The sequence below is a fragment of the Pseudophryne corroboree genome, chromosome 2, assembly GCF_028390025.1.
Source record: "Pseudophryne corroboree isolate aPseCor3 chromosome 2, aPseCor3.hap2, whole genome shotgun sequence".
Classification (NCBI taxonomy): Eukaryota; Metazoa; Chordata; class Amphibia; order Anura; family Myobatrachidae; genus Pseudophryne; species Pseudophryne corroboree.
In genome coordinates, this window is record NC_086445.1 from 634,615,853 (window position 1) to 634,640,372 (window position 24,520).

General features: G+C 46.5%; 1 protein-coding gene across 2 annotated transcripts in view; it reads left to right on the forward strand.

The window, feature by feature from the left end:
• Positions 1-24,520, forward strand: part of LOC135041287 (E3 ubiquitin-protein ligase makorin-2-like) — a 315,422-nt gene that overhangs the window by 83,139 nt on the left and 207,763 nt on the right. For both annotated transcript variants that reach the window (XM_063954927.1, XM_063954926.1), the window contains one exon: positions 8,308-8,531. In XM_063954927.1, coding sequence (XP_063810997.1) covers positions 8,308-8,531 — 224 coding nt within the window. The remainder of the gene's footprint in view (positions 1-8,307; positions 8,532-24,520) is intronic.

The following is a 24,520-nucleotide window of genomic DNA, read 5'->3' on the forward strand; positions in this document are numbered from 1 at the left end:
AACATTACCATTGGATTTGGAAAGTACGTGTCTTGGTGTGATTCCAATAAGTTTCCTACGGTGGAGTTTCAATTAAGGTGGTTTCTCCTCTTTCTGCAAGCAGGTGTGGATGTGGGCCTGCGTTTGGGCCCCATAAAAGTCCAGATTTCGGCCTTGTTCATTTTCTTCCAGAAACAATTGGCTGCACTCCCTGAGGTTCAGACTTTCTTGAAAGGGGTTCTGCACATCCAGTCTCCCTTTGTGCCTCCTACGGCAACCAGGAGGTTGTCAAGTTTTTCACTTGGAAGGCGGTCACACTATTGGCTTTGGCATCTGCTAGACGTGTGTTGGAATTGGGGGCATTGTCCTGCAATAGCCCCTACTTGATTTTCCATGAAGATAGAGCTGAGCTGAGGATGCGTCAGCAATTTCTTTTGAAGGTTGTGTTGGCTTTTCGTATCATCCAACCTATTGTGGTGCCAGTGGCTACAGACTTCTCAATTACTTAAAAAATCCTTGGATGTTGTAAGGGCTTTGAAGATTCATGTGAAGAGAACTTCTCGTCACAGGACGCTCTTTGTCCTTTATTATCCCAACAAGGTTGGGTGTCCTAAGCAGACTATTTCTCTTGATCAGGTTTACTCTCCAGCATGCTTATTCTACGGCAGGCTTATGTCCAAAATCTGTTAAGGCCCACTCTACTCGTATAGTGTTTTTTTTTCCTGGGCGGCTACCCGGGGTGTGTCTGCTTTACAACTCTACCGAGTGGCTTCTTGGTCAGGATCGAATACGTTTGCTAAGTTCTACAAGTTTGATACTTTTGCCTCTGAAGACCTAAAGTTTGGTCAATCTTTTCTGCAGGAGCCTCAGTGCTCTCCCTCCCGTACTGGGAGCTTTGGTACATCCCCATGGGTACTAATGTGGACCCCAGCATCCTCTAGGACGTAAGAGAAAAATAGGATTTTAATTACCTACCTAGAGTATGCTGGGCGCCCGCTTAGTGTTTCGTTTTCCTGTATTTGTTACTTAGTTAAGTACTGCATTGTTACTTGGTTAAGTACTGTTCAGCCGTTGCTGAATTGTTTGTTTCAAGCTGGTTAGCTTGGCTTTCTGTTATGTGTGAGCTGGTGTGACTCTCACCACTATCTGTGTGTTTCCTTCTCTCGAAGATGTCCGTCTCCTCGGGCACAGTTTCTAGACTGAGTCTGGTAGGAAGGGCATAGAGGGAGGAGCCAGCCCACTCCATTAAACTCTTAAAGTGCCCATGGCTTCCAAGGGACCCGTCTATACCCCATGGTATTAATGTGGACCCCAGCATCCTCTACGGACTACGAGAAAAGGATTTACCGGTAGGTAATTAAAATCCTATTTTTTTTTTTTTTTTTAACTTAAGACGTGAACTCCAGGTGGCTTACAGGGATACAAGAGTATCAGAAGGCAAATTGTCTGGAAAGCTCTGTGCTTGGGACAAGCGGGTAGTGGTATACACTACCTGTTGTCTTTATATAATGTCCAGGATCTCATTGATCAGGAAAGGTATACAACTTTTGCTAATCATCAAAACCTGGTAACCTAGCTATTTATCTTTAAAGAACAACCAGTACCAATTGGGCACACTGATTCTTTTTGACACTAATGCAAGGTTCGACAAATCCTGTGGGCCAGGTTGCCATGGCAACCAGGTTTTGCTGCCTGGCAATCAGACTATGCAAGGAGGGATGAAGCAGAACCTCATTTGACCCAGCGGAGATTCATGGGGGGTGTGCCCGTATTGCAGTGACCATTTCATACACAAGAGTGCATGTGCTGAGTCTGTCCCAACCTGCGCTGTCTGCAAGCTAGAGCTCTCAGATAAGATGGTCTATGCGTTCCTGGGGATTGCTGCTTCATAGGGGGTAGTGATGTGGTCACATGATGGGGGGTAATGTTTGCTTGAGGAGTGGCTTGCTTGTGCGAAGTAGGGGGGATTGCTGCTCATTAATGTGGGTTTTGTTTTCTCTGACGTCCTAGTGGATGCTGGGGACTCCGAAAGGACCATGGGGAATAGCGGCTCCGCAGGAGACTGGGCACAAAAGTAAAAGCTTTAGGACTACCTGGTGTGCACTGGCTCCTCCCCCTATGACCCTCCTCCAAGCCTCAGTTAGATTTTTGTGCCCGAACGAGAAGGGTGCTCACTAGGTGGCTCTCCTGAGCTGCTTAGTAAAAAAGTTTAAGTATAGGTTTTTTATTTTCAGTGAATCCTGCTGGCAACAGGTTCACTGCACCGAGGAACTAAGGGGAGAAGAAGCGAACTCACCTGCGTGCAGAGTGGATTGGGCTTCTTAGGCTACTGGACATTAGCTCCAGAGGGACGATCACAGGCCCAGCCATGGATGGGTCCCAGAGCCGCGCCTAAGTGGATGCTGGGGACTCCGTAAGGACCATGGGGAATAGCGGCTCCGCAGGAGACTGGGCACATCTAAAGAAAGCTTTAGGACTATCTGGTGTGCACTGGCTCCTCCCCCTATGACCCTCCTCCAAGCCTCAGTTAGATCTGTGCCCGAACGAGAAGGGTGCACACTAGGGGCTCTCCTGAGCTTCTTAGTGAAAGTTTTAGTTTAGGTTTTTTATTTTCAGTGAGACCTGCTGGCAACAGGCTCACTGCATCGAGGGACTAAGGGGAGAAGAAGCGAACTCACCTGCGGGCAGAGTGGATTGGGCTTCTTAGGCTACTGGACATTAGCTCCAGAGGGACGATCACAGGCCCAGCTTGGATGGGTCCCAGAGCCGCGCCGCCGGCCCCCTTACAGAGCCAGAAGGCAGAAGAGGTCCGGAAAATCGGCGGCAGAAGACGTCCTGTCTTCAACAAGGTAGCGCACAGCACTGCAGCTGTGCGCCATTGCTCTCAGCACACTTCACACTTCGGTCACTGAGGGTGCAGGGCGCTGGGGGGGGGCGCCCTGAGATGCAATAAAAACACCTTATATGGCAAAAAATACATCACATATAGCTCCTGGGCTATATGGATGCATTTAACCCCTGCCAATTTTTCCTTAAAAAAGCGGGAGAAAGGCTGCCGAGAAGGGGGCGGAGCCTATCTCCTCAGCACACTGGCGCCATTTTTCCTCACAGCTCCGTTGGAGGGAAGCTCCCTGACTCTCCCCTGCAGTCCTGCACTACAGAAACAGGGTAAAACAAGAGAGGGGGGGCACTAATTTGGCAGATAAATCTATACAGCAGCTATATAAGGGAAAAACACTTATATAAGGTTATCCCTGTATATATATATATATAGCGCTCTGGTGTGTGCTGGCAAACTCTCCCTCTGTCTCCCCAAAGGGCTAGTGGGGTCCTGTCCTCTATCAGAGCATTCCCTGTGTGTGTGCTGTGTGTCGGTACGTTGTGTCGACATGTATGAGGAGGAAAATGGTATGGAGGCGGAGCAATTGCCTGTAATAGTGATGTCACCCCCTAGGGAGTCGACACCTGACTGGATGGTCTTATGGAAGGAATTACGTGATAGTGTCAGCACTTTACAAAAGACTGTTGACGACATGAGACAGCCGGCAAATCAGTTATTACCTGTACAGGCGTCTCAAACACCGTCAGGGGCTCTAAAGCGCCCGTTACCTCAGATGGTCGACACAGACCCAGACACGGACACTGACTCCAGTGTCGACGGTGAGGAAACAAACGTATTTTCCAGTAGGGCCACACGTTACATGATCACGGCAATGAAGGAGGTTTTGAACATTTCTGATACTACAAGTACCACAAAAAAGGGTATTATGTGGGGTGTGAAAAAACTACCCGTAGTTTTTCCTGAATCAGATGAATTAAATGGTGTGTGATGAAGAGTGGGTTTCCCCCGATAAAAAACTGCTAATTTCTAAAAAATTATTGGCATTATACCCTTTCCCGCCAGAGGTTAGGGCGCGTTGGGAAACACCCCCTAGGGTAGATAAGGCGCTCACACGCTTATCAAAACAAGTGGCGTTACCGTCTCCTGATACGGCCGCCCTCAAGGAACCAGCTGATAGGAAGCTGGAAAATATCCTAAAAAGTAGATACACACATACTGGTATTATACTGCGACCAGCAATCGCCTCAGCCTGGATGTGCAGTGCTGGGGTGGCTTGGTCGGATTCCCTGACTGAAAATATTGATACCCTGGACAGGGACAGTATATTATTGACTATAGAGCATTTAAAGGATGCATTTCTATATATGCGAGATGCACAGAGGGATATTTGCACTCTGGCATCAAGAGTAAGTGCGCTGTCCATTTCTGCCAGAAGAGGGTTATGGACGCGACAGTGGTCAGGTGATGCGGATTCCAAACGGCATATGGAAGTATTGCCGTATAAAGGGGAGGAGTTATTTGGGGTCGGTCTATCGGACCTGGTGGCCACGGCAACGGCTGGGAAATCCACCTTTTTACCCCAGGTCACCTCTCAGCAGAAAAAGACACCGTCTTTTCAGGCTCAGTCCTTTCATCCCCATAAGGGCAAGCGGGCAAAAGGCCACTCATATCTTACCCGGGGCAGAGGAAGGGGAAAAAGACTGCAGCAGGCAGCCTCTTCCCAGGAACAGAAGCCCTCCCCCGCTTCTGCCAAGTCCTCAGCATGACGCTGGGGCCTTACAAGCGGACTCGGGCACGGTGGGGGCCCGTCTCAAGAATTTCAGCGCGCAGTGGGCTCACTCGCAAGTGGACCCCTGGATCCTGCAGGTAGTATCTCAGGGGTACAAATTGGAATTCGAGACGTCTCCCCCTCGCCGGTTCCTGAAGTCTGCTTTACCAACGTCTCCCTCCGACAGGGAGGCGGTATTGGAAGCCATTCACAAGCTGTATTCCCAGCAGGTGATAATCAAGGTACCCCTCCTACAACAGGGAAAGGGGTATTATTCCACGCTGTTTGTGGTACCGAAGCCGGACGGCTCGGTGAGACCTATTTTAAATCTGAAATCCTTGAACACTTACATACAAAGGTTCAAATTCAAGATGGAGTCACTCAGAGCAGTGATAGCGAACCTGGAAGAAGGGGACTATATGGTGTCTCTGGACATCAAGGATGCTTACCTCCATGTCCCAATTTGCCCTTCTCACCAAGGGTACCTCAGGTTTGTGGTACAGAACGGTCACTATCCGTTTCAGACGCTGCCGTTTGGATTGTCCACGGCACCCCGGGTCTTTACCAAGGTAATGGCCGAAATGATGATTCTTCTTCGAAGAAAAGGCGTCTTAATTATCCCTTACTTGGACGATCTCCTGATAAGGGCAAGGTCCAGAGAACAGTTAGAGGTCGGAGTAGCACTATCTCAAGTAGTACTACGACAGCACGGGTGGATTCTAAATATTCCAAAATCGCAGCTGATTCCGACGACACGTCTGCTGTTCCTAGGGATGATTCTGGACACAGTCCAGAAAAAGGTGTTTCTCCCGGAGGAGAAAGCCAGGGAGTTATCCGACCTAGTCAGGAACCTCCTAAAACCAGGCCAAGTGTCAGTGCATCAATGCACAAGGGTCCTGGGAAAAATGGTGGCTTCTTACGAAGCGATTCCATTCGGCAGATTCCACGCAAGAACTTTTCAGTGGGATCTGCTGGACAAATGGTCCGGATCGCATCTTCAAATGCATCAGCGGATAACCCTGTCTCCAAGGACAAGGGTGTCTCTCCTGTGGTGGTTACAGAGTGCTCATCTTCTAGAGGGCCGCAGATTCGGCATTCAGGACTGGGTCCTGGTGACCACGGATGCCAGCCTGAGAGGCTGGGGAGCAGTCACACAGGGAAAAAATTTCCAGGGCTTGTGGTCAAGCATGGAAACGTCACTTCACATAAATATCCTGGAACTAAGGGCCATTTACAATGCCCTAAGTCAGGCAAGGCCTCTGCTTCAGGGTCAGCCGGTGTTGATCCAGTCGGACAACATCACGGCAGTCGCCCACGTAAACAGACAGGGCGGCACAAGAAGCAGGAGGGCAATGACTGAAGTTGCAAGGATTCTTCGCTGGGCGGAAAATCATGTGATAGCACTGTCAGCAGTGTTCATTCCGGGAGTGGACAACTGGGAAGCAGACTTCCTCAGCAGACACGACCTCCACCCGGGAGAGTGGGGACTTCACCCAGAAGTCTTCCACATGATTGTGAACCGTTGGGAAAAACCAAAGGTGGACATGATGGCGTCCCGCCTCAACAAAAAACTGGACAGATATTGCGCCAGGTCAAGGGACCCTCAGGCAATAGCTGTGGACGCTCTGGTAACACCATGGGTGTACCAGTCAGTGTGTGTGTTCCCTCCTCTGCCTCTCATACCCAAGGTACTGAGAATCATAAGAAGGAGAGGAGTAAGGACTATACTCGTGGCTCCGGATTGGCCAAGAAGGACTTGGTACCCGGAACTTCAAGAGATGCTCACGGAAGACCCGTGGCCTCTACCTCTAAGAAAGGACCTGCTCCAGCAGGGACCCGGTCTGTTCCAAGACTTACCGCGGCTGCGTTTGACGGCATGGCGGTTGAACGCCGGATCCTGAAGGAAAAAGGCATTCCGGATGAAGTCATCCCTACCCTGATCAAAGCCAGGAAGGATGTAACTGTGCAACATTATCACCGTATTTGGCGTAAATATGTTGCGTGGTGTGAGGCCAGGAAGGCCCCTACAGAGGAATTTCAACTGGGTCGTTTCCTGCATTTCCTGCAAACAGGACTGTCTATGGGCCTAAAATTAGGGTCCATTAAGGTTCAAATTTCGGCCCTGTCGATATTCTTCCAAAAAGAACTAGCTTCAGTTCCTGAAGTTCAGACGTTTGTCAAGGGGGTACTGCATATACAGCCTCCTTTTGTGCCTCCAGTGGCACCTTGGGATCTCAATGTAGTTTTGGGGTTCCTAAAATCACATTGGTTTGAACCACTCAACACTGTGGACTTAAAATATCTCACATGGAAAGTGGTAATGCTGTTAGCCCTGGCTTCAGCCAGGCGTGTCTCAGAATTGGCGGCTTTATCCTATAAAAGCCCTTACCCAGCATCCACTAGGACGTCAGAGAAAATAAGAATTTACTTACCGATAATTCTATTTCTCATAGTCCGTAGTGGATGCTGGGCGCCCATCCCAAGTGTGGATTGTCTGCAATACTTGTACATAGTTATTGTTACAAAAATCGGGTGATTATTGTTGTGAGCCGTCTTTTCAGAGGCTCCTGTTATCATGCTGTTAACTGGGTTCAGATCACAAGTTGTACGGTGTGATTGGTGTGGCTGGTATGAGTCTTACCCGGGATTCAAAATCCTTCCTTATTGTGTATGCTCGTCCGGGCACAGTATCCTAACTGAGGCTTGGAGGAGGGTCATAGGGGGAGGAGCCAGTGCACACCAGGTAGTCCTAAAGCTTTTACTTTTGTGCCCAGTCTCCTGCGGAGCCGCTATTCCCCATGGTCCTTTCGGAGTCCCCAGCATCCACTACGGACTATGAGAAATAGAATTATCGGTAAGTAAATTCTTATTTTTTGGACAGTGGTCTGGCTTCTACACTTTCATCCTTGATTTTAGTTAGGAACTCTTCATTCTTTCTAACTCAGTTGGTATTGTTGACAACCATGGTAAATTGTTTAGAGTTCGTGTGTAGTGAGTTTTCATGGATAGCGGAGTATAGAGCATCCACAGATCAGTTATGTAGAGCACTACATGATTCTCTATACATCTATTCACCAAATTTGTCTCTGCGTTCAGGAAATCTGACCTGGGACAGATTAGTCTTGATGCACCTCCTTGAGGGATAGATTTTGAAAATCCCCTTGTGTTCCCCAGATGTAGGAAGAGACTGGCATTGGAATCCCATCACCCGGTAAAATAGACATGCAATATCCTGCCATCCACCTGGTATACACACTCTGTTGGTGGTTCTATGCCACCAACCAATTGGGAATAGAACTTGTGGCGAGCCTCTGAGGGGACCTGTGCCGGTAGACGGGGATGCTGTTGTCTGTATACTGACAGCTGGCATTCTGTCTGCTGTTAAATCATGCTGGACTCAGTTTAAACTTAAGAGCCTGAAGGATAGATTGAACTATAACCGAGGAGGGGTCAGGGGGTATTTTTTTCTTCTTCTTTTTTTACAGAAGCTGTTTGGCTACAGTAGCTCATTAAGTGCTGATACCTTCTTTCCACTCTAACTCCAAGTTTAATGACGTGTCCCCCAGATAGTCAGAGATTTAACTGGTAAATGTAAATATTTTTCTCCCTTTTAGTTATCAAATTGCCATCAGGCGTTTAAACAGAGTCATTGGAAATAGTTGTGAATGCTATGGTCAACTAAATCTTGTGTTTTATTTTTTTTTTGTTTATCCCCCAGTTATTTACACCTGCCACCTTCATGTTGGGTTCCTGATGCTCCTCCACACTACCATGCAGGCCGTAGAGTCTCTGAACCTTGTGTTGTGCCTCACATCCGTGACCCTCGGGCTATTCGTCGAGGCTCTGAGCCATCTGTTAATCCTTTACGAGCAACTGGATCTGAAATTCAGAGACCCCGGGAAAACTGGGCACTTGCTGCAGAATTTATTCCTAAGGATACAGGTACAGTGATAGTCTATTCTGTGGGCACCATTCATTTGGGAAATGGTAATTTATTCCAAGTTTTTGTTCCTATATTATGCAGAGAAAATTGAGATGATTTGTACTAGGTCACTTTTGTGTACTTAATTGCTCTTGGGTCACCTAAAACCCAACCATTTTCTAATTTGCCTTCTGTTACCCTGAAACTTGGAATAGTTCAGATATGTACGCATGCTGGAAATTTCAGTTTTTCTAATACAGAATCAAATCTAAACTTTTGTGTGTATTAAAATAAGAAACTAAATGGTAAGATTTTACGTGTCATTTGGGGTTTTGTGTATTATGTATATTTCCATGTAAGTCTGTTTTTCAGACTGAATTTGTATGTAGTACCTATGCGGTTTCTTGGAGGATTTACACAAAACATCAAAGGCACAATATCTTTATTTGAAGTCGATAAGTTAGATGCTGAATTTTGACTATCTATTTTCTGTCTCTGCAAACGATGCGAATAAGTATTTTATCACTTAAGAATGTTTGCATCCAACGTAAACTTTCTTCCTTGGGCTTGGTGGCATATGAGAGATTTAAAACTCCTCCTACTCAATCCCTGTGTTCGCAAGTCTTGAGGCCGTACTGACGGGGAGATTTCCCCAGAGATGTGTGCTGAGCAGTCTAGCACAGGCTGCTCAGCACACATCTTCCCCTCTTCCCCCGCTAAGCACAGCAAGCGAGGGAAAGGTTGGACATGGGGGCCGCTCATTTCACCCAGTGGTGAAATGAGCAACCTTCTAGATTATGCCTGCATGCAGGCCAGTCTAGCACCGGCGATAGCAATGCGCGGGACCGTGCATAGCTGTTGCCGGCACCCCTACTCACGGAGCAATGTTCAGCTGATTTCTAAGCAATCTAGTCAGATTGCTTAGAAATTAGTTGAACATCGCTCCGTGTGTACCTCCCTATAGTCTATAAATAGTCCTCACAGATGTTACAAATCCAGGATTGGTGGCAAACATTAAAAAGAGAATTTTAGGGAGCGTCCCTTTCAGAAAACAGAATACATTGTGCTCAATACATACTCTAAATATTGAGGCTTTTGCTACTTATAGAACTGGTAAAAGGATTTTAATTTATTGCTAAAGATAGTCTGCATGCAAATTTTTGTAAATGAGAGAATGTTACCACTCAAGGAAAACATTTTGGGATTTTTTTTTTTCCCTGACAAGGGGTCAGTAGTGTTGGTAAACCGCCAAGGTGGGGAAGCAGTCATTGCAGTAGTATAAGGAATGTAACAAAATATGCAAAAAGGAAATAAGAGCAGCTAAAGTAGAAACTGAAACTAGTAGCAAAGGAAAGCAAAGCGAATCCCAAAAAAATCTTTAAATACATTAATAGCAAGAGATTAAAGGAGAGTATAGGTCCTTTAAAAGACAAGTTGGGAGTCTTAAGCAAAAATGATAATGACACAGCGGACACACTAAATCAGTTTTTTTCAGCAGTATTTACTAGAGAGGACCCAATTCAGGGACTAACTCAATAATGAGAATATCCCACTGATGGGTACTTATTTAAGCGAGGAAGTAGTCTGTGACCGATTAAAACATTTAAAGATGAATAAGTCACCAGGTCCCGATGATATTCACCCAAGGGTTCTAACGGAGCTTCACTCTGAACTTGCAAAACTGCTATTTTTGATCTTTAAGGATTCAGTAATATCCGGTATGGTTCCCAAAGACTGGCGTATAGCGGAAGTAGTGGCGTATAGCGGAAGTTGTGCCTATATTCAAAAAGGGAAGTAAAGCTGAACCAGGTAATTATAGACCAGTTAGTCTTACATCTGTAGTGGGGAAGGTATTCTAAGAGATAGTATTCAGAAGTTCCTTGAAGTCAATAAGGTCATTAAAAGGAATCAACATGGGTTTATGAAGGACAGATCCTGCCAAACCAACTTACTTGGCTTTTATGAAACGGTAAGCGCAAACCTAGATCAGGGTAAAGAGTTGGATGTAATCTTTTTAGATTTTGCCAAAGCATTCGACACTGTACCACACATGAGACTTAATTGCAAGCTACAAGAAACGGGGCTAGGAAGCACAATATGCACTTGGGTCAAAAACTGGTTAGATAATAGGGAGCAGCGCGTTGTGGTTAATGGATCTTTTTCAAATTGGACTGAAGTGCTAAGTGGTGTGCCGCAAGGCTCAGTATTAGGGCCACTATTGTTCAATATTTTCATTAACGACCTAACAGAAGGTCTAGAGAGCATGGTGTCAATTTTTGCAGATACCAAATTGTGTAAAGTTATAAATGCGGAGGGGGATGCTGAGTCGTTTCAGAACGACTTGGTTAAATTAGAAGCTTGGGCAGCAAAATGGAGAATGCGCTTCAATACAGACAAGTGTAAGGTAATGCACTGTGGTAACAAGAACAAAAATAACACCTACCTACTAAATGGGGTAAAATTAGGAAATTCTGTACTGGAAAAGGACTTAAGTGTCCTCATAGATAGCAAACTAAGCAGTAGTACCCAAAGTAGGACTGCAGCAAAGAAGGCTAATAAGATATTAGCATGCATAAAATGGAGAATTGATGCTAGGGACGAGAGTATTATACTCCCGTTATATAAATCACTTGTGAGGCCACACCTTGAATACTGTTTACAATTCTGGGCACCGTACTACAAAAAGGATATCCTGGAGCTAGAAAAGGTTGAGGCGGGCGACCAAACTAATTAAGGGTATGGAGACGCTGGAATACGAGGAAAGGCTTGCAAGACTAGGCATGTTTACACTGGAAAAGAGGAGATTAAGAGGGGACATGATCAACATTTACAAATATATAAGGGGACAATATACAGATCTTGCGCAGGACCTGTTTTTGGTTAGATCAACACAGAGAACTCGTGGACACTCGCTCAAGTTAGAGGAGAGGAGATTCCGCACAATACGGCGTAAAGGCTTTTTTACTGTAAGGACGATACGTGTTTGGTATTCCCTGCCTGAGGGAGTTGTAATGGCTGACTCAGTCAACACCTTTAACAATGGGTTAGATAAATTCCTAATGGATAAGGATATCCAGGGTTACGGGGCATAGTCACGCACTGTGGTTGTTATAAAAAAGAGGGGTAAAACGTAACGGCAGTCATCAACTTCAGTCAAAATTTTCTACAAAATAATCGTGCATAGGAGACCACAAATAGGTTGAACTCGATTGACAATTGTCTTTTTTTTTCAACCTTAGATACTATGTTACTATGTTACTATGTATCTACACCATGATGGAGGGAAAAAAAAACTACATTTTGACTTTACCTGCAACTAATCAATTATAAAGAAAATCTACAAACTTTGATTTGGTCAGGACAACGTTTTTGTACCTGAGGAGAAGACTATTTTGTTTTCTCTAACGTCCTAGAGGATGCTGGGGACTCCGTAAGGACCATGGGGATAGACTGGCTCCGCAGGAGACATTGGCACTTTAAGAAAGACTTTAGGTCTGGGTGTGCACTGGTTCCTCCCTCTATGCCTCTCCTCTAGACCTCAGTTTGATACTGTGCCCAGAGGAGATGGGTGCACTACAGGGAGCTCTCCTGAGCTTCCTGTCAGAGTATATTTGTTAGGTTTGTTATTTTCAGGGAGCCTGCTGGCAACAGACTCCCTGCATCGAGGGACTGAGGAGAGAGAAATGGACCTACTTCTGTGAGTTTCAAGGCTCTGTTTCTTAGGCTACTGGACACCATTAGCTCCAGAGGGATTGGTACGCAGGTCTCACCCTCGCCGTCCGTCCCAGACCCGCGCCGCCGTCCTCCTCGCAGAGCCGGAAAATAGAAGCCGGGTGAGTATGAGAAGAAAAGAAGACTTCAGAGGCGGCAGAAGACTTAATGATCTTCACTGAGGTAACGCACAGCAGTAAAGCTGTGCGCCATTGCTCCCATACACCTCACACACCGCAGTCACTGTAAGGGTGCAGGGCGCAGGGGGGGCGCCCTGGGCAGCAATAAAACCTCTCCATTTGCAAAATAAGTATATACATGTACAGATGTGCACTGTACATGTATATAACAGAGCCCCCGCCAGTTTTCAGGAATTGTGAGCGGGACAGAAGCCCGCCGCCGAGGTGGCGGGGCTTCTCCCTCAGCACTCACCAGCGCCATTTTTCTCCACAGCACAGCGCTGAGAGGAAGCTCCCCGGACTCTCCCCTGCTAATACACGGTGATAGAGGGGTTTTAAGAGGGGGGCACAAATTTGGCGGATATAAAGTATAAACGGCGCTACTGGATAAACATTTAGTGTTTTCTTCCAGGGTCCTATAGCGCTGGTGTGCGTGCTGGCATACTCTCTCTCTGTCTCTCCAAAGGGCCTGGTGGGGAAACTATCTTCAGATAAGAGGTTCCCTGTGTGTGTGGTGTCTGTACGCGTGTGTCGACATGTCTGAGGTAGAAGGCTCACCTAGGGAGGAGAGGGAGCGTATGAATGTGAGGTCTCCCGTCGGCGGTGCCGACACCTGACTGGATGGATATGTGGAATGTTTTAAGTGCTAGTGTGAACTTATTGCACAAAAGATTAGACAAAGCTGAAGCTAAGGAACAGTCAGGGAGTGAACCCCTGTCTGTCCCTATATCGCCGGGACCTTCAGGGTCTCAGAAGCGCCCACTATCCCAGATAGGAGACACAGATACCGACACGGATTCGGACTCCAGTGTCGACTACGATGATGCAAAGTTACAGCCAAAAGTGGCTAAATGTATTCAATATGATTATTGCAATAAAAGATGTTTTGCATATCACAGAGGAACCCCCTGTCCCTGACACGAGGGTACACATGTATAAGGGAAAGAAGCCTGAGGTAACTTTTCCCTCCTCACATGAGTTGAACGAATTATGTGAGTGTGGGAATCTCCAGGCAAAAAACTGCTGATTCCCAAAAGGATTCTTATGGCATATCCTTTCCTGCCAACGGACAGGATACGGTGGGAATCCTCCCCTAAGGTGGACAAAGCGTTGACACGCTTGTCAAAAAAGATAGCGCTGCCGTCCCAAGATACGGCTACCCTCAAGGATCCTGCTGACCGCAAGCAGGAGGTTGCCTTGAAATCCATTTACACACATTCTGCTACATTACTCAGACCGGCAATTGCGTCGGCCTGGGTTTGTAGCGCTGTAGCAGCATGGACTGCTTCCTTATCAGCGGAAATTGAGACCCTAGATAAGGATACCATTTTATTGACCCTAGGCCATATAAAGGATGCTGTCTTATATATGAGAGATGCTCAAAGAGACATTAGTTTACTGGGTTCCAGAATAAACGCTATGTCAATTTCTGCTAGACTAGTCCTCTGGACCCGGCAGTGGACAGGTGATGCCGACTCAAAAACACATATGGAGGTCTTACCTTACAAGGGTGAGGAATTGTTTGGGGAAGGGCTCTCGGACCTGGTCTCCACAGCTACGGCAGGTAAATCGAATTTTTTGCCTTATGTTCCCTCACAACCTAAGAAAGCGCCACATTATCAAATGCAGTCCTTTCGTTCAAATAAAAGCAAGAGTATGTGGATCGTCCTTTCTTGGCAGAGGTAAGGGCAGAGGTAAAAAGCTGCACAGCTAGTTCCCAGGAACAGAAGTCCTCCCCGGCCTCTGCAAAATCCACCACATGACGCTGGGGCTCCGCTGAGGGAGTCTGCCCCAGTGGGGGCACGTCTTCGACTTTTCAGCCACATCTTGGTTCACTCACAGGTGGATCCCTGGGCAATAGAAATTGTTTCTCAGGGATACAAGCTGGAATTCGAAGAGGTGCCTCCTCGCCGGTTTTTCAAATCGGCTCTACCGACTTCTCCCCTAGAAAGGGCGATAGTGTTAAATGCTTTTCACAAATTGTGTCTTCAAAAAGTGGCGGTCGAAGTTCCCCTGCTTCAGAGAGGGAAGGGATACTACTCAACCCTGTTTGTAGTTCCGAAACCGGACGGTTCGGTCAGACCCATATTGAATTTAAAATCCCTGAACCTATACTTAAAACGGTTCAAGTTCAAGATGGAATCGCTCAGAGCGGTCATCGCCAGCCTGGAAGGGGGGGATTTTATGGTATCTCTGGACATAAAGGATACATACCTTCATGTCCCCATTTATCCACCGCACCAGGCGTACCTGAGATTTGCGGTACAGGATAGTCATTACCAATTTCAGACGTTGTCGTTTGGGCTTTCCACGGCCCCGAGGATTTTCACCAAGGTAATGGCAGAAATGATGGTGCTCCTGCGCAAGCAGGGTGTCACAATTATCCCATACTTGGACGATCTCCTCATAAAAGCGAGATCGCGAGAGAAGTTACTGAACAGCGTGTCACTTTCATTGAAGGTGTTACAGCAACACAGCTGGATTCTCAATATCCCGAAGTCACAGCTGGTTCCTACGACTCGTCTGACCTTCTTGGGCATGATTCTGGACACAACCAGAAAAGGGTTTTTCTACCGATAGAAAAAGCTCAGGAACTCATGACTCTAGTCAAGAACCTATTGAAGCCAAAACAAGTGTCTGTGCATCATTGCACTCAAGTCCTGGGAAAGATGGTGGCAACATACGAAGCCATTCCCTTCGGCAAGTTCCATGCAAGGACTTTCCAATGGGACCTATTGGACAAGTGGTCCGGGTCACATCTACAAATTCATCAGCTGATCACCCTGTCCCCCAGGGCATCTCTCCTGTGGTGGCTGCAGAGTGCTCACCTTTTGGAAGGCCGCAGGTTCGGCATTCAGGATTGGATCCTGATGACCATGGACGCGAGCCTCAGAGGGTGGGGAGCAGTCACACAGGGAAGAAACTTCCAAGGACTTTGGACAAGTCAAGAGACTTGTCTTCACATCAACATCCTGGAACTGAGAGCCATATACAACGCCCTACGTCAAGCGGAGAACTTACTTTGCGACCAACCAGTTCTGATCCAGTCAGACAGCATCACTGCAGTGGCTCATGTAAACCGCCAAGGCGGCACAAGGAGCAGAGTGGCAATGGTGGAAGCCACCAGGATTCTTCGCTGGGCGGAAAATCATGTAAGCGCACTGTCAGCAGTGTTCATTCCGGGAGTGGACAACTGGAAAGCAGACTTACTCAGCAGACATGACCTGCATCCAGGGGAGTGGGGACTTCATCGGGAAGTCTTCGCACAGATTGCAAGTCAGTGGGAACTGCCCCAGATAGACATGATGGCGTCCCGCCTCAACAAAAAGCTACAGAGGTATTGCGCCAAATCAATAGACCCTCAGGCGGTAGCAGTAGACGCCCTAGTGACACCGTGGGTGTTCCATTCGGTCTGTTTCCTCCTCTTCCTCTCATACCCAAGGTGTTGAGAATAATAAGAAAAAGAGGAGTGAGAACAATTCTCCTTGTTCCAGATTGGCCACAAAGGACCTGGTTTCCGTATCTGCTGGAAATGCTCACAGAAGATCCGTGGCCTCTTCCTCTAAGGCAGGACCTGTTACAACAGGGGCCATGTCTGTTCCAAGACGTACCGCGGCTGCGTTTTACGGCATGGCGGTTGAACACCGGATCCTAGCAGAAAAGGGAATTCCGGATGAGGTCATTCCTACTCTGATAAAGGCTAGGAAAGACATGACAGCGAAACATTATCACCGTATATGGCGAAAATGTTTCTTGGTGTGATGCCAGGAATGCTCCTACGGAAGAATTCCATCTGGGCCGTTTCCTTCACTTCCTACAGACTGGAGTGAATTTGGGCCTAAAATTAGGCTCCATTAAGGCTCAGATTTCGGCCTTATCCATTTTCTTTCAAAAAGAATTGGCTTCTCTCCCAGAAATACAGACTTTTGTGAAGGGAGTGCTGCATATTCAGCCTCCTTTTGTACCTGCGGTGGCGCCTTGGGACCTTAACGTGGTTTTGAGTTTCCTTAAGTCGCACTGGTTTGAACCACTTCAAACTGTCGAGTTAAAATATCTCACTTGGAAGGTGGTCATGTTATTAGCCTTGGCTTCAGCTAGGCGAGTGTCGGAATTGGCGGCTTTGTCTCATAAAAGCCCCTATCTGGTTTTCCATATGGATAGGGCGGAATTGCGGACCCGTCAATTCTTGCCTAAGGTGGTGTCACCTTTTCATATGAACCAACCTATTGTGGTGCTTGTGGCTACACGAGATTTGGAGGATTCAGAGTCCCTTGATGTAGTCAGGGCTTTGAAAATTTGTGGCCAGAACGGCTAGAGTCAGGAAAACAGCAGCACTGTTTGTCCTATATGCAGCCAACAAGGTTGGCGCCCCTGCTTCGAAGCAGAGTATTGCTCGCTGGATCTGTAACACGATTCAGCAGGCGCATTCTACGGCTGGATTGCTGTTACCAAAATCGGTCACTTTCTTAAAGTGCCCATGTCTCCTGCGGAGTCAGTCTGTCCCCATGGTTCTTACGGAGTCCCCAGCATCCTCTACGGACTACGAGAAGAATTTACCGGTAGGTTTAAAATCTTATTTTTTTGCACTTCCTATAGGAACTGTGTAAGGATATACTCCATTCAAAGATATTCTTGCAAGGTCAAAGCTATTGTGTAAGCTTACAAGGAGATCATATAAAAGTAAGATACATTTGTTTATGCAACAAGCAGGGTGGTCAGTCTTTCTAACAGTTTAGGTTGTTGTATATAACACACAACCTCTATTCCATGTATTGCTTCTATATTCATGGATTGCTTCCATGTTCAGAAAAAGTAAAATTACCATTAACTTGTGTTACTTGAATTGCTAATATCAAACCTATACATTCTTATTCAATGTATTAACATTTTGTATGACGCTTGGGAAGTCTATCAGGCAGTGAAGGATGAGTCACACTGTACAACAATCACCCATAATGTTAAAACCACCTGCCTTATGTTGTATGTCTACCTCGTGTTGCCAAAACAGCTGACCTGACATGGACCCCTCAATACCACTAAAGGTGTCCTGTGGTATCATGCAGAAAGGCATTAACAGTAGATCTTTAAGTCTTTTAACTTGTGAGATGGAGCCTCCATGGCATGGACTTTTTCCAGCACATACTACCAGATTATGTTTCATGCATCTAAAAAACATATCCAAAATACGACCATACTTTACACAAGACGCTGCTAAAACTCTAATCCACGCTCTCATTATCTCCTGCATTGATTATTGCAATAGTCTCCTAACTGGTCTTCTCAAAACGAGACTCTCACCACTACAATCCATTCTGAATGCAGCGGCGAGGCTTTTCTTCCTCGCTAGACGTCCATCGTCTGCAGATCCACTCTGTCAGTCCCTCCATTGGTTACCTGTACTCTACCGCATTCAATATAAAATACTTTTACTCACACACAAGGCCATTAACCAAACTACACCACCGTACATCACTTCGCTTATCTCAAAATATCTCCCAACCCGACCTCTTCGCTCTTCACAAGACCTGCGCATCTCTTCCACACTCATTACTCGCTCCCACTCACGATTACAGGACTTTCATCGGGCTGCACCCACTCTGTGGAATGCCCTACCACGCACAATAAGACTCTCCTCTAGTCTCCAAGCGTTCCCTGAAAACTCACCTCTTTAGGCAATCATATCAAATTCCAGAACCGCCCACATAACTTTCATAAACCTTATCAAATTGCATCCACTCTGTACAGTCCACACACATCCTCACATGTCTTCTCATTCTACACTTTCCCTTCCTCTCAAACCCGGTTCATCATTGCTGTATGACCATATCATACAGCCCTTTAAGAACCTTTTGTAATCTGGCGAACAACTATGCAATAGATAGCAGCACCTTTCCTTGTGTACACATGCCTATTTCCCTATAGATTGTAAGCTTGCGAGCAGGCCCTTCATACCTCTGACTGTTTATCACCCAGTTTATTATTGTTTGAAATTGTAAAGCGCAACGGAATTTGCTGCGCTATATAAGAAACTGTTAATAAATAAATAATACTACAGTACAGGTGCTTATTTTGGATTGAGATCTGGCAAATTTGGAGCTTAAAGTACACCCCTTCAACTTGTCATGCTCCTCAAACCAATCCTTTGCAGTCTGGCAGGGTGCCTTATCCAGTGGTTAACATGTTGGTGGGGGTATCCACAAATCGACATGATGGCCTCTCGACTCAACAAGAAGCTCAAGTGGTATTGTTCCAGGTTGATGGACCCACCGGCAGTAGTGGTAGATGCCCTGACAATTCTGTGGGTTTACCAGCTGGTGTACTTGTTTCCTCTTTCCTCTGACCCCAGAATTCTAAAAAGAATTAAAAAGGGAAAACGTTCAAGCAATCCTCATTGCTCCGGACTGGCCACGAAGGGCCTGGTATGCGGATCTTCTCGATGCTGATCGAAGATCTGTGTCCTCTGCCTCTTCGAGAGGCTCTTCTGCAGCCGGGCCCATTAGTCTATCAAGACTTACCATGGCTACGTTGAAGTTGAATGGTTTATTATAGCCAGGAGAGGGATTCCTGAAAAGGTCAACCCCGACAATGATCCAAGCCAGAAAGGGGATAACGTCTAAACATTACCATCGTATCTGGATGTAATATGTCTCTTGATGTGAGACCAGACCATATTCTACGGTGCAAATTCATCTGGGACATTTCCTGCTTTTTCTGCAGTTGGGAGTGGATATGGGCCTACGCCTAGGGGTAAATTTACGAAGATGGGAGTTCTATTTAAGATGGGATGTTGCCCATGGCAACCAATCAGGTTCCTGGTATCTTCAAGAAGGTGCAAGATAAATGAGATGTAGAATCTGGTTGCTATAGGCAACATCCCATCTTAAATAGAACTCCCACCTTAGTAAATGTACCCCCTAGTCTCCATTAAAGTTCAGATTTCTGCCTTGTCTATTTTCTTTAAGAAACAATTGGCTTCTCTTCCTGAGGTCCAGATGTTCTTAAAGTGTTTTGCACTTACAACCTCCCTTTCTCCCGTTGTATCTTCTCCTACGGCACCTTGGGATCTTAATTTGGTACTACAGTTCCTTCAATCGGACTGATTTGAACCGTTGCAGGAGATAGATGTAAAGTACCTTACGTGGAAGACTGTCACACTGTTGGGCTTGGCTTCAGCAAGATGCGTGTCAGAGATGGGGGCATTGTCTTACAAGAGCCCCTACTTAATTTTCCTTGAGGACAGAGCTGAACTTTGGACTCGTCAGCCATTTCTTTCTAAGGTGGTGTCTGTGTTTCACATCAACCAACCTGTTGTGGTTCTGGTTGTTACGGACGCTTCTGCTACTTCAAAATCTTTGGATGTAAGGACTTTGAAGGTCTATGTGAAGAGAACAGCTCATCATTGGAAATCAGAATTGCTGTTTCTTCCTTATGATCCCAATATGATTGGGTGTCCTGCTTCGAAGCAGTCAGTTGCACGCTGGATCATTCTCACTATCCAGCATGCTTATTCCACGGCAGGTTTGCCGCTTCCGAAGTCTGTTCAAGCCCACCCTACTAGGTCAGTGGGTTCCTCTTAGGCGGCTGCCTGGGGGGGGGGGGGGGTCTCCGCTTTACAGCTCTGCCAAGCAGCTACTTGGTCAGGTTCGAACAAGTTTGCGAAGTTTTAAGAGTTCGATACCTTGACTTTTGAGGACCTTCAGTTTTGTCAGTCAGTTCTGCTGGAACCTCAGCTCTCTCCCACCTGGTTTGAGAGCGTTGGTACTTTCCCATGGTACTAAGTGGATTCCCAGTATCCCCTAGGACATAATAGAAAATTGGATTTTAATGCCTACTGGTAAATCCTTTTCTCATAGCCCGTAGGGGATACTGGGCCCCTGCCCAGTGCTTTGTTCTTCCTGCTCTGTTGGTTAAGTAATGTTTGGTTCAGCTGTTGCTGTCCCTGTTTCAAGTTGGGTTAGCATGTCTTTCCTCTTGTTCTGGTTTGTTCTGGTTTGTTTTGGTTCAAATTATCACTACTTTCTTTTTTTTATATCCTTCTCAAGTATGTCCGTCTCCTCGGGCACAGTTTCCTAGACTGGGTCTGGTAGGAGGGGCGTAGAGGGAGGAGCCAGCACACTTGATCAAACTTCTATAGTGCCCATGGCTCCAAGTGGACCCGTTTATACCCCATTGTACTAATTGGATTCCCAGTAACCCCTATGGACTACAAGAAAAGGATTTACCGGTAGACAATTAAAATCCTATTTTTAATAAGTTCCCCCGCCCCCTATGATCATCTTATAACTAATTAAGCACTCCTTGAGCACAGGTGTTTACTACTAAATTGAATTATGATACACTATTTGTTTGTGATTATATAAAGAGCTCCCGCTACCCTAAACTACATAACCTATTCCTTCTGAAAAAACTGCCACTGGGAGAGACAACTTGTCAAGGGTCCTGTACTTACTGACTCCAGTGAACTCAAGTGAATGCCCCTTTGTGCTCCAATCACTCTGGAATAACACTGATTTACTGGGGCTAGCCTCAGCGCACTTCATCTTAATCCAAAGAAAAGCCTGAAATAGATGTTACAACTGTGCTAAGGAGACTGACAGGCTGCTGGTTGCTGTCAGTTGTGAAGAAGGGGTGGTTGAGAGTGCTATACTATACATTAATCTGGCTAATTGCCTAAAACTGCCCTAACACTTGTGTCTGGTGACCGTAGTGGATTTACCGCTATGCAACCAAATCTGTCCCTTAGGGTCTGGCAGGTCCCAGGAGGCCCATGCCGCCTGTGGAGCCGTATAGTGGTATCCACTGAACGAGTGGTGTCTCGTATATAGAGAACCCGGAGTCACGCACCACTGGGAGGCTGGCTCGACACCACGTCAATGTGTTGAACCACATGCAGGAATTTGGAAGATAATGACACCAGCATCGCTGCGCCCCCTGGATGGTTGATCGCTGCACAGGAGACAGTTGTGCCCTCTGAGAGCCAATAGCGGAGTCAGTGGTGTAATGGTGTGTGTGCATATATAGGGGTAGCAGAGATGAGTGGTGTAGGGGCATTGAGCACTTGCACTTCTGTGTATGTGTTGGTGCCACTGTGCTCAGTGTAACCAGAAACCCGAACATTGCAGGTAATGAAGGGTGGATTTTTTTCTTTTGGGGGGGGGGGGGGGGGGGGCGCGGCGGTGGACGGTTTGCTGGGGTGTGGGTGTTTATGGGCAAATCAGTGTCTTGCTTTGGGTCCCATGAGGTCTAAATCTGCCTGTTTGGTTTTCTGCATAATTTCACTAAAGATTCAGTGTGTCAGGATTCAATTAAGTGTGCACCTCCTGGAGTGCTCCTGCTGGTAATCTGTTACAGAATCATTTTACTTTGTAACGTGATAATTAAGATTATACACGTCGCCTGTCTATAGCGATCAGTCTATATATTCAAGGAGGTGTTTTGTTTCCTATTTAAAATTGGATACTATGTTAACCCATTTGTGGGTGGCTGCCGTGAAGTATTTCAATGAAAAAAATGAATAGTATGTGACTTTTTTGGCTTGCGATAATCTCACTGCAACAAATGGGAGATTCCTCCGCCGGTGGATTATCGCGTAACCTGCCTCGTGGTGTCGTCCACTCTGCCTGGCATCACTGTCACCTCACCAAAAGAACTGACAGATAAGCGTGTGAAGGGATTCCGGAAGTATATATACTCCCTTACAGGGGCTATTCATAGACCCACTATAGCTGCCTCCTGGTCTGCAAAAGGGGCGTGGGTTCAGGCATTACAGGAAGAGCTTCCTGAGGATATATGACAATGCCAGACCATTCCTGTCTCCCAATACCACAGTCTCCAATTTCGTTCAGGAGGTATCCTCTGAGGCAGGTATAATGGCAGCCAAGGAGTAGTCGACGTCTGTCCTGGCTCGCCACATAAGGTCAAGTTTCCTTCCACATATAACTCCAAACCTAAGGGTCCGACTTTTCGGCCCTTTCGGTCTCAAGGAAAAGCAAAGGGAAAAAGTGATCGCAAGCAGCCCCAATACAGTAAGTTTGGTAAGTCAAAGCATTGGGCTACCAGAGGGCCAGCTTCCAAACCAGAAGACAAGCCATCAGCCTGATGGTGCGGGCCTCCACCTGGGGGACCCCAGGGTAGGGGGCCGACTTCAATTTGCACAGATCTGGCAGCAGTCTACAACAGATGCCTGGGTGCAGGAAGCGGCATCTCTAGGTTGTTTTTCCCTTCAAGAAGCATCCTCCTCGAAGGTTTTTCTGCACCAGCCCGTCTCGGGTAGAGACGAAGGCCAGGGCTTTGCAAGAAGCAGTTCAGAAATTGCTTCAGTCAGGAGTAGTCGTTCCAGTACCCCCTGCACAACGAGGACAGGGTTTTTACGCCAACCTATTTTTGGTTCAGAAGCCAAATGGGTCATTTCGGCCCATTCTCAATCTGAAAATGCTAAACAAATACATTTGGGTACCGCGGTTTCACATGAAGACCTTACGTTCCATAGTTTTGGCCATGGAGCCATGGTATTATATGGCATCCCTGGATATATACGTTATGGTAAGAACTTACCGTTGATAACTGTATTTCTCCTATATCCACAGTTTTCCACAGGATTGGGATATGCTGGAGCGACAGCGGATTGCCACCAAACGATCACGAGCTTTCTGGCCTCCCAGGATGTACCGGGCTAGTCCATATAATCCCTGCCCACTGACTGTCAAATCAGTTGTTTCCAAAGCATTTAGGCAGGAACATTATGTAGAACCCTATTCAGGCTAGAAGAACACACGTGCACACCCCTCCACGCAAGAGGAAAGAGGTTAGTGAGTATAAAGATTCTCAAATCAGGTGCGTCCAGTTGGGATCCCTGTGGAAACCTGTGGACATAGGAGAAATACCTTTATCAATGGTAAGGTCTTACCATAACGTAGATTTCTCCGGCAAGGTCCACAGGATAACATTGGGACTTCGCAAAGCAAATTTTTAGTGGTGGACGCTCCTGATTAGACAGGAGAACCTTTCGCCCGAATTCAGCGTCATGAGAGGCAAAGGTATCCAAGGCATAATGTCTAATGAAAGTGTTAATCGAAGACCATGTGGCTGCCTTACATATCTGTTCTGCTGAAGCACCATGTTGTGCTGCCCATGAAGGACCTACCTTACGTGTACAGTGAGCAGACACATTATCTGGAACAGGGAGATCAGCTCGAGAGTATACTTATGAAATAATCATTCGGAGCCATCTTACTAGCGTCTGTTTAGTAGCAGGCCATCCCCTCTTATGAAATCCGTAGAGAATGAAGAGAGAATCTGTCTTTCTGATGGCACTGGTACGATCTACGATTCTTAATGCACGAACTACGTCCAGCGACTCTACTCCCGCAGGCAGTCCCGATACCTGAAAAGCCGGGACTACAATTTCTTTGTTAAGGTGAAACTTCGAGACCACCTTAGGAAGATAACCAGACCTAGTTCTGAGAACTGCTTTATCTGGATAAAAAAATCAGAAAAGGAGACTTGGATGACAGCTCTCCTATATCTGATACTCTTCTAGCTGATGCCATAGTCGGTAGAAAGAGTACTTTAGCTGTTAACCATTTAAGATCCACTTTTTTAAGTGGTTCAAACGGTGCCCCTTGAAGGGCTTTGAGGACCAGACTTAAATCCCAAGGTACTGCAGGATGAGCAAAAGGTGGCTGAATGTGCAGATTTACATCCTGTAAAGTAGCAATTTTCTTTTGAAACCATACAGTCAATGCTGAAACTTGAACTCTCAAGGAAGCCACCTTCAAAGCCTTATCCATTCCTGCCTGAAGGAAAATTCTGGATACTCTGAAAGATCTTGGATCCATACTGCTTTCACTGCACCAATGAATATAGGCCTGTCATATTCGGTGATACATGCGAGCACAGGAGGGCTTCCTTGCTCTAAGCATTGTTTGAATTACCTGTTGTGAAAAACCTCTTGACTTTAGGATAGAGGTTTCAACAGCCACGCCGTCAGACAGCTGATCCAGATGCCTGTGATAACAGGGACCCTGCATTAGTAGATCTGGGCGTTGAGGGAGCAGAATTGGAGCATCCATCGACATCCTCTGCAGATCTATGTACCAATGCCTTCTGGGCCAAGCCGT